General features: G+C 40.1%; 1 protein-coding gene across 1 annotated transcript in view; it reads left to right on the forward strand.

The window, feature by feature from the left end:
* Positions 1-2,110: 2,110 nt before the first annotated feature.
* The window catches only part of chadlb (chondroadherin-like b), a 54,916-nt gene continuing 45,793 nt past the window's right edge, over positions 2,111-11,233 (forward strand). Inside the window, exons 1-2 of the mRNA XM_037691561.1 lie at positions 2,111-2,167; positions 3,321-3,488. Of these exons, the coding sequence (XP_037547489.1) occupies positions 2,165-2,167; positions 3,321-3,488 (171 nt within the window). The 5' untranslated portion in view covers positions 2,111-2,164. The remainder of the gene's footprint in view (positions 2,168-3,320; positions 3,489-11,233) is intronic.

Here is an 11,233-nt window from a genome sequence, read left to right on the forward strand (position 1 = left end):
TTCAAAGACCAAAAATGCTATTGCTGATATTAATGTGTAAATAATTGTACATTCAACGATGAGAATGTGAGGTTTAAGCATCATTTAATGTGTGAGTATTATCAGGGTTATTTGGTGTGGGGAGACTAAATGATTGTATATTGCTGTGTATGACGGGGCAGGAAATCATAAGATTGTTTTCTTCTACCTGCTCCTTTTCAAACAAATTGTGTAAAATTGCATGTTAATTGGCATGACTGTTGTGTTTTTTCTCTTTCTTTGTTTTTACTTTTTATTGTCATTCGAAATAAAAATAAAATAAAATAAAATAATCGTAGATTATTCCAAGAATTTGGAGTTCGAACAGAAAATGACAAGTTACTGAAAGACCTTTTTGAAACGGTATTTTCCAGTCTCCCCTATAACTGCTCTTGTAGTTGTGTCTGGTTGTAAATGTAATTGGACAAAGTCTTTTAGTGGTGGTGGAGCCAAACCATGAAGGACTTCATGTACAAGTACAGCGTCTGAATACATGATCATTTTTTGCCAACTCAAAAAGTCGTACTTATGTAAGTTTACAATGATGATAAGAACCTGATTTTTTGTCCAAAGTCTTCAGAGTCTGCTTATAGAGTCTTTGTTGTTGTGCTCGACTCGCCGGAGACCAACTCGTCACGCAGTAATTTATATGAGACACAATCATGGCGCTTAAATATAGTTTTGAAGCTTCTAATGTCAAATTATTCCTAATACGTTTAAAATTGCATAAATTAAATTTTATTTTGTTTCTTAATTTTTTAAATATGTTTCTTAAATGAAAGTTGGGAATCCATTATGTAAGTTTTTATACTTTTGTACTTGTGTTCAAATTTGTCCATCCACTGTAATAATTGGATTTGGTTCCTTAGTCTTGGGGCGGCTGTGGCTCAGTGGTTAGAGCAGTCGTCCTCCAATGCAAGAGTTGGGGGTTTGAATCCACCAGCAGTCACATGTTGAAGTGTCCCTGGGCAAGACACTGAACCCCTCGTTGCCTCTGATGTGTCCCATCAGTGAACGTGATAAAGCTCTGATTAGTCTCATTAGAATGATTTGTTCAATTATCTTTGTAGGGATCTAGTATAGAGCTGTCTGAATGGGTCAATGAGGCACAGATTGTTGTAAAGAGCTTTGAGTATCTTGAAATAAGATAGAAAGGTGTTATACAAGTACAGTCCATTTACCATTTTTTGCAGTTAGTAAAGAACATGCAAACTGTTTTACTAACATTCAGACGAATATTTGAATTTTTTAGCCACAGACAAACTGGTACCATTAGTGCCGACAGTTTTTCTGCAGTTGTTTCTTTATTTTTCACATGTAAATAGATTATTACATCATCTGCATATAAATGTCATGTAGATCAGAAGGGCATACAGCTGGTAAATCATTTATATATAAACTAAATAATAAAGGGCCCAGTATTGAACCTTGGGGTACACTTGTTTCATTTTGAACTACATCTGAATTTTTATTATCTATTCTAACACATTGTTTCCTGTTTTACTTTACATTTGGAGGCTAAATTAATGCCATCCAGAGGAAGTGAAAGGCTGTAAAAATGTATTACTAATATGCTCAGGTCCAGTAACTACAACTTTTATTTGAGTTTAAAAGAAAAAATTAAGGGTCATCCAGGTTTTTATGTATTTAAGAAATGATTGTAATCTAAGTAATTGATTGGATTCATCGGGTTTAATGGAGAAATAAAATTGAATATTATCAGCATGACAATGAGTATTTGTCTCATGCTGTTTAGTAACTTTACCCAAAGGCAGCATATATAAAGTACAGTATAAAGTTTTTTAAACCACAAGTTTATTTGCCAGACTGACAAAGCTCTGTCTTAAATGACTTTATTTCACTGGGATTCATTTTTGAAGGTTTCAAATCATGTCATGGATGCTTGAGTATGTCGTGCATTGTTCATATCTGGTTTTGTGTCCCGTCATGGGGGCGGTGGGCAGACTAAAAGAGTTTGAGAACCACTGATTTAACTGGTCCTGAGTTGCATGCAGTCAGAGGTGGAGGTGAGTGTTGCTTAGGGGGAGGGGGAGTTGGTTCTGGACAGGGCACAAGTGAGCTGCAGTCCTACAGACTCTGGGGAGGTTAGTCACGACCTACAACTGGATGAAACCAGAACCAGTCCATGGTGAGTCCGTGCATAAAACTCCTTCTATTAAAATAACTTGTAAGGACTTCAAACTTTGACCTGTTCTAACTTTGATAGATGCAGATCCTGCAATGAACCAGGTAAACAACATTAAACTGTAAGCTGCTGTTGGATTCTTAATAATTTGCAGATTTCTGTCTAAGTTTGACTTGGTAAACAATGCTCTGGTCGTTTACACATGTGAATATTAGCGTTAATGAAGGGAATAAAACTTTACCAGATGGACTGAGGTGAAATGATTCCTGTTGGAGAGGTTGTTTTTCAGAGGAAACTTTTCTTGGCACATCAGCTGAGGGAGACACTGTGCCTTTGTACGCAGCATCTCTGAGGCCTGACACGGGACATTCCTCCGTCTCTAGTTTCCAAGTTCCTTGGTCTTTTTTATTTCCCTGCTTCGTTTAGATAAATATTGAGCCAAGCAGCCAAAGTTTGGGATTTATTAAACATGTTTTGCATTGATGTAAACCTAAAACTCTGTATGTTACATTAATTTGATTAAATACAGTTTGAGGTTTATTTGTGGTTCGGTTTGAACAAAATATCAGATTTACCAGAAGTTTTGACTGTGGATCTCTTTCTGTTCATTCCTGAGGATTCAGACTGTGAATCCAACATGGAAATGTTGTTTCAAAGCATTCCAGTGGGGATTAAGGAAAACCAGTCTGACTGAAGGTCACAATTCTTAAAATGTACCACTTAAATACAGTGGGCCACTAAGCTGTTAAACTCTGGGTGTTACTGAGTTGTTGTTTTGTTGACTGATGCTTAAACCAGCAAAAACAATCCAGTTTCACAAAGTTAAATGGGAATAAATATTTTATTTGATACAAAATGTTATCTTTTGTATCCAATCTGTTAAACAGCATTCTTTTTTAATACAAGACATAAGCCCTTTACAAAATAAATGGAAACAAGTTACACGTTTGTTGGACAGGCAATGATTTAAAAGTTAAATAATAAAACAATCAGATTATAAAAAGTTTAGATAATATAACTATAATATAATAATACTTCAGAAACTTTTATTTTAAGACACTACACACTCACACAAACAGCATTTGATTTCCTTGAACTTTTCCATTTTTGCATGACGTCATTGAACCAAGCTGTAAAAAACGTTTTTCTGTTTCAGATGCATGTTCCTGACGTGGTGGGGGTTCTGCTGCTCAGCCTGTTGCTCCTCTGCACCTCTGCAGCACATGCAGCCAAGTGTCCACAGCACTGCGTTTGTGACCAGATCCAGCTCACTGTGGCCTGCCGCAACAAGAATCTGACCAGTGTTCCTTCCACCGTTGACGAGGTTTCTTCTTCACCCACATAAACCAGCTCTGCAGAACTCTTTCAAACAAATACAAGATTTAAAGGGATCTCCGACTATTCAGAATAATAGATATTATTTGATAAACAACTACCGTACTTCTGCTATAATGACAGGACTGTAAAAATACTATTGGCTGTTTAGTTTTAATAATTATTTTAAAATGAATGACATGCGTACATCGCCATTTTATTTAGGTTGGAATGCATTCTGGGTAAATGATGCAGACAGGTTGCTCTGGTGCAAGCTCCATTCAGTTTGAACGTTTATTTTGGACAATATCTGACATTCAACACTTTACTTGGAATTAGAACGCATTGACACAGAAAATAATGATAATAGTAATAACTTTAATCAGTAATAGCATAGTACCAAAGCTAATATGTACGAAGCGTTAGATCCAGAACTAACAGCATCTTCTCCAGCACTAATGGTGTTAGCTCCAAACTAATGTATACCAGTGACATGACGTGAGGCACTGACTCTGCTGGAATCGGATGCTCACATATATGAACCCAAAATAGAAGCTTATATTTCAATTTAGCCTTTTTTTTCCATCTTTTTTCTTTCTCTCTTTAATACTTTCTGTTTCGACTGGAAAATCTAGTTTAGAAAAATCTTTTAGTTTTGAGGTATGAGCTTCCATTTTATCTAAACAAATTTAAATGAGTGTACCGTTTGCGACCCCCCCCCCCCCCCTCTGCGTAACAGAAGATCGCACAGCAATCTCAGCACCTGCATCATTGTCCCTATGGAGCAGCACTGCCCCCTATTGGTGAGTCGTGGTATTTTCTGCATCACCCTGTGTATTTTCAGCGTGTATTTATAACCTATTAGAAGAAATATGTCACACACATTCATTTGATGCAGCCACTGGCCAAAAGGATGGACCAGCACAGAAGATCAACATCATCAGGCCAGGACTCTGAGGTCTACACTCATCTCCAGGCCAGCGGTCACTCTTTCAGGGATGAAGATGTTCACATCCTGGACAGAGAGGAACGATTGTTTGAGAGAGGAGTAAAGGAGGCCATCTTTGTGAAAAGAAATCGTCCATCATTAAACAGGGGTGGAGCCTCCAGGTTCAACTGTCCCCCTCTTACAATGCTGTGATTGCTAGTATCACTCAGCCCTCTGTGAACAGTAAACAGCCATCAGTGTGCTAATGACCCATTGTTAGGCTGATGGTCCTTCTTGAGCATGTGATCAGCTGGTTTTGGTTGTCAGCAGCAAACTGGTTGATCCACTCTGAGAAGGTGCTATTTATAAGACTGAGCTGAATACAGCACCTCAGACTGAGGAAGTCTTTCGGATGAAAGTGTAGTAGTCACGTAGGTACGTGCCACTAGTTGTAGTATGACAATATATGAGATATATATGCATACAATATATTCACGAGTTCCTCATCTTTCTGACTGTGTAATGTCGTGCATTGAATTTAACAGAAATGTAACGAGAGACGTTATTTATCTTTGACCCATCAAAATGAATGCGGTCATTTATTTTCAGAATCAAAGTTTAACATCAAACATTTACATTAATTTGGCAAAATATGAAAATAATGACAGACAAGTTTCACAGAAAAGGGACATCGATCACTCGGCGGTGAACGAGGACTTTGCTTCAGATATTTCTAAAATATCTGTACTGATTTTATGAGAAAGAGGAGAGTTTTAAGATGAAATGGAGTTATCTTACAGAGAGATATGTGAGGGAATTAATCTGTTTGTCCAGAACGTGCACGCTTCATCAGATCTCAGCTTGCCTCCGGTACACTTTAGTTGAAGAGGAGACCGTTACCTGGTTGATGATAGATCAGCTCGATAGAGAATCCTCCAGACTTTTTCAGCGTCTCCGTTGAGAGCAGCTGAAATCCTTAGATAGTCGTGTGTGGTTTGTTCAAACAGAAATTATAATCCCAAAACGTCTCTGGATCATCCTGAACGCGTTTGCACCCAAGAACTCTGAACTCCTTTCATTCTTCAGAACTTCTCAGACTCTAACAGAATCTTTCAACTCCAGCAACTCTCTAGTTCTTCATCTCCCCAGACTCTCGACTCTAGACTCTAGACTCTAGACTCTCTAGTCTCTGGAATTCTCTGGAATTCTTCGGAATTCTCCTAAATTCTACTATGAACTGGGAAGTTGCCACATTTTAAATGGGTCGACTTCCGGTTCATTTGAGAGCTTTTGATTGGTCGATGGACCCGGAATAGAGGTGTGGTGTATGATGTAAGATGTTATTAAAAATCAAGGATTGTTTAGTAACGAACAGAAAGATTATTGTAGGACTTCAGACTTCGTGGAGTCTCACACTTATAATCTTCTGAAAAAGTTTAAACATGACATCTTTCTCGGTAAACATTTTAGTTGACCGAAAAACGACCTTTAACATACTTACATTGCAGACAGAAAAATCAAGAAATGCATATTAACCTGATTTCTTCTTTGAATGAGGAATAAAAATCATTACTTACTGTTTATGTAAAATAAAAATGAGTAGTTCTTTTCAACCTGTAACATTGAGTGAACTAACACAATTTGATTATCAAACATTTGTAAACAGTGATGATCATAGAGAATTGTCTTTTCTGCTTGATTAATTCAAGAAAGAAAGTCATCAGATGGCTCAGACTGTATTCAGATCAATGAAATAACAGTCCCTGTCCATCTGATAGATTTGGGGTCATCAGGGTCAGATCAGGGTCAGATCAGGTTCACTACAAAAGACAAAACATTTCTACTTTTTTTGTTTGTTTGTTTTGTTTTTTGAATGTTCAGAGGACCAGACTTAACTTTTTTAGACTTTTCTACCTGGATTATTGAGCATGCATCAGGATATTTCATGTAATTTTCTACACAGAAAATATTTTCTATTAACTCAACATAGCTGATATCTTTCTTCGCTCAGCCATCCTTACAACCAGTTCTCTAAAGTAAGTACAGCCAAGACAAATGAGTTGCTTGGTTTTGTCCTCTTGGCCCTTGAAGCTAGATCACAAGTGTAGAAGATGATGCTGTTGCAGGCGGTTCTGGTGGTGTCTGTGAGGGTATGGCTGGAGAGTACGATGGTGACTGAAGACCGAGGTTTGGACCTTGATCTGGAAAACAATTCATGTCCTTGAAAACAAAATGAAAGAAAGAAGAATATAAAAATACATTTTTCAAAAAAATAAACTCTTCAGTAAATACAGTTACTTTGTAACAATAAGAGAAGCATTGTTTTGCTTTTTCAGCAAAGTTCAGAAAAATCATCAAGCACTCAGCATTCACAATTTCTCCAGTTAATCTTATAACAGTTTGTCCTGTTTGTAGTGAAAAGAAATCGTCCATCATTAAACAGGGGTGGAGGCCTCCGGGTCCCAGAAGGTGTTTGATGAGTTATATCGGAATCTGGACACTAAAGAGGGCGAGAAGGACTTGTGCCGATTGGTGAGACCGAGGAATCAGGCTGGAAAAGACGTGCAGCAGGTTAGGCTTATTAAAGATAGGAAAAGTAATGTTCTAACAATTGAGGAGAGCATGATGGAAAGATGAAAGAAATATTTTGAGGAGCTAATGAATGACAAGAATGAAAGAGAAAGAAGAGCAGAGGTCATAGAAACTGTGGACCAGGAAGTGGGAAAGATTAGTGAGGGTGAAGTTCGGAAAGCTCTGAAAAGAATGAAGAAGGGGAAGGCAGTAGGACCTGAAGACCAGTGGAGGTTTGGAAATGTCTTGGAGAGATGTCATTGAGGTTTCTGACATAAATATTAAGTGGCATATTTAAGGGTGAGTAAATGCCTGAAGAATGGTGGAGAAGTGTGCTGGAGCCCATTTTTAACAACAAGGGTGATGGACAGAGTTGTAACAACTACAGGGGAATTAAGTTCATGAGCCACACAATGAAGATCTGGGAGAGAGTTGTGAAAGCAAGACTTAGACGAGAGGTGACTATTTATGAGCAGCAGTATGGTTTCATGCAAAGAAAGAGCACCTCAGATCCATCTTTGATTTGAGGATGCTGATGGAGAAGTACAGAGAGGGTCAGAAAGAACTCCATTGTGCCTTTGTGGATTTAGAAAAAGCATCTGACAGGGTGCCAAGAGAGGAGGTGTGGTGTATGAGGAAATCTGGAGTTGCAGAGAAGTAAGTTCGACTGGTACAGGACATGTATGAGGACAGCAGGACAGTGGTGAGATACCATACCATACCATTTTATTTATAGAGCACTTAAAACAGCGACAAGGCCAACCAAATTGCTGTACAGACAGAACAACAGGTAACACACAAAGCAAAATACAAAATGAGGTAAATCAGAATACAGACATAAAAACGATGCAGGTAATGACGACAAACCATTGTGGAGCGTACAGATGGAGATGTGCTGTAGGAGTGACAGATAGCTTCAAGGTGGAGGTGGGAGTGCATCAAGGATCGGCTCTGAGCCGCTTCTTGTTTGCTCTGGTGATGGACCGACTAACAGATGAGGTCAGGCAGGAATTCTCGTGGACTATGATGTTTGCAGATGACGTGATCTGTGGTGAGAACAGGGAACAGGTGGAAGAGAACTTGGAGAGGTGCCAGTATGCACTTGAAAGAAGAGGAATGAAAGTCAGCTGTAGTAAGACAGAGTCCATGTGCGTGAATGAGAGGGAGGAGGTGGAACAGTGAGGCTACAAGGAGCAGAGGTCACAAAGGTGCAGGACTTCAAGGACTTGGGGTCCACTGTCCAGGAACATGGGGAGTGTTGTAAAGAGGAGAAAAAGAGAGTCCAGGCAGGATGGAGTGGATGGAGAAAAGTTTCAGGAGTGATTTGCGACAGAAGGGTGCTAACAAAGTTCAAAGGAAAAGTTTACAAGACAGTGGTGAGACCAGCTATGTTGTATGGTCTGGAGACAGAGACATGGACAAAAAGACAGGAGAAAGAACTGGATGTAGTAGAAATGAATTCCACTTTTTTATTTATATAGTGCCAAATTACAACAGACGTAGTCTTGGGACACTACAAGAACATTCAGATACACAGAAAAGCCAGTTACTGGTAATAAAGTTTTCTATCTAAGGAAGCTGTATCTAAATGAAGATGTTGATGTTCTCTTTAGGAGTGACAAGAATGGATAAGATTAGGAATGAGATCATCAGAGGTACAGCACAGGTTGAACAACTGGGAGGTAAATTTAGAGAAGCCAGACTGAGATGGTTTGGACATGTCCAGAGGAGGGACAGTGGGTATATTGGTAGAAGGATGTTAGAAATGCAGCTGCCAGGAAAAATACAAATAAGAAGGCCAAAGACTAGAAATGGTAAATGGACTGTACTTATATAACATCTTTCTATCTAATCAAGATACAGTAGTCCCTTGCTACTTCACAGTTCGTTTATCGCGGACTCGCTCAGTCGCGGTTTTGCAAAATAAGATTGGGCATGACACACAATTGGCTGATTGATGGATGAGCTGCACGATTGGCAGGGAATTTTTATTTAAAATAAATTATTTAAAATTATTTAGCACGTGCTGCACCTCTGTGCAGCCCACAATGCAGGATAAATGTCCTGCAGCAGCTGATCAGCTGTTCTCCATGCATGATCAGCTGTCAACCATGCCGCAGAGAAGTGGGCGTGGCCAAGAGCGCTTGCAAGTGGCAAAGAGCAGAGGAGGCAGGGAGCTGAGATCATGACATTCTGTCTCTTTTAGAGCGTTAAGAGTTTAGATACATTGTTTAGAATATTGCAAGAATGTGGGAAGGGTTTACACACCTTATAGTTCATACACACACACACACACACACACACACACACACACACACACACACACATACATACATACATACATACATATATATATATATGTATATGTATATATATGTATATGTATATATGTATATACCATACCATACCATACCAATTTATTTATATAGCACTTAAAACAGCAACAAGGCCAACCAAAGTGCTGTACAAAAGAACCAAACATGCAGAGCAGACAGGAAAACATAAAATAGAAATACAGATACAAATAGCAGCAGAAGCTAACTAAAATGGCCAACAGAGTAGAGAACAGACCGGGCCAGAACAAATCACACCGTGTTAAAGGCAAGCGAATAGAAGTGGGTCTTCAAGCGAGACTTAAAGACTGAGAGTGTGGGAGCCTGCCGGACACTCAGTGGCAACTCATTCCACAGTCGTGGACCTGCAACAGAGAAAGCCCTGTCACCCCTGAGCTTACGACGGGTTTCTGGGACTGAGAGAAGCATCTGGTCTGCTGACCTCAGAGAGCGCGGTGGGACATATGGCTGCAGAAGATCAGTGAGATAGGATGGGGCGGAACTGTTCAGTGATTTAAAAACATACATGAGAATTTTGAAATGGATCCGAAGGTGAATGGGTAGCCAGTGCAGGGAGGCCAAAACTGGCGTGATGTGCTCTCTATAGCCTGTACCAGTTAAAAATCGGGCTGCAGCATTTTGGACCAGTTGTAGACGAGCAATGGAGGACTGACTGATTCCAAACAGAAGTGAATTGCAGTAATCAAGCCTAGATGTTATGAAGGCGTGGATCACTGCCTCGAGGTTCTTTTTGGAGAGTATAGGCTTCAACTTAGACAGCCGTCTCAGCTGAAAAAAACAGGATTTGACCATCATGTTTACGTGACTGTTGAGTTTTAAGGACGGGTCCATTATCACCCCCAGATTAGTCACCTTTTGTTTCTCTAGCGGGGCTAGAGAGAAAAGGTCAATGTCATGGTTCATGAGTGAGCCACTGGGATGGAACAGCATGACTTCAGACTTCTTCTCATTGAAGCTTAAGAAGTTTAAAGCCGTCCAGTCCCGGATGTCAGCCAGGCAGTCAATAAGAGGCTGAATAGAGCGTGTGCCTCTGTGCCTCAGGGGGAAGTAAATTTGGCAATCATCGGCATAGAAATGAAAGGGTATGTCGTGTTTGCGGAAGATAGCACCTAGTGGCAGCAGGTATAAAGAAAAGAGAAGGGGACCGAGGATGGACCCCTGCGGTACCCCCCACTGGAGTGCGGTCGATGCCGAACTAAGATCTTTGATATTGACACAGAAGGTTCTGTCAGAGAGGTAGGACCCAAACCATTTAAGGGCTGACCCTGTGATGCCCACCCACTGCTCCAGTCTAGAAATGAGGATCTTGTGGTCGATGGTGTCAAAAGCAGATGTAAGGTCCAATAGGACAAGCAACACAGAATCACCTGCGTCTGTGGATATGAAAATGTCATTAAAAACCTTCAGTAGAGCAGTTTCAGTGCTATGGAGAGATTTGAAGCCAGATTGGAATAACTCAAGGATAGCGTGATCCCCCAAAAACTGTTTCAACTGAGACTCCACAATTTTTTCCAGTAGTTTAGAGGTGAATGGGAGTCTGGAGACAGGCCGGAAGTTGGACATGACTGAGGGGTCAAGGTTAGGTTTTTTCAGGAGGGGCTGGACAGCAGCATGTTTAAAAGTCTTTGGCACCACACCTGAGGATAAACTGCTATTCAGAATAGCGAGGATAAAAGGACCCAGGGTAGGAAAAACTTCCTTTAGTAGTCGAGGGGGGACCACATCAAAGGGGGAACCAGATGGTTTCATGCTGCACATTACCTGCTCCAGAGAGGACAGAGAGATGGGCTCAAAGTGGTCAAACACAGCCACACACTGAGATGGGATGGACAGATCATGAGCTGGTGGAGAAATGAGTGCCCGGGTGTTTGCCACTTTTTCTAAAAAGAAATGGAGGAAGTT

This window comes from Nematolebias whitei, chromosome 17 (genome assembly GCF_014905685.2).
Source record: "Nematolebias whitei isolate Nwh7 chromosome 17, NemWhi1, whole genome shotgun sequence".
In the NCBI taxonomy this organism is placed as follows: domain Eukaryota; kingdom Metazoa; phylum Chordata; class Actinopteri; order Cyprinodontiformes; family Rivulidae; genus Nematolebias; species Nematolebias whitei.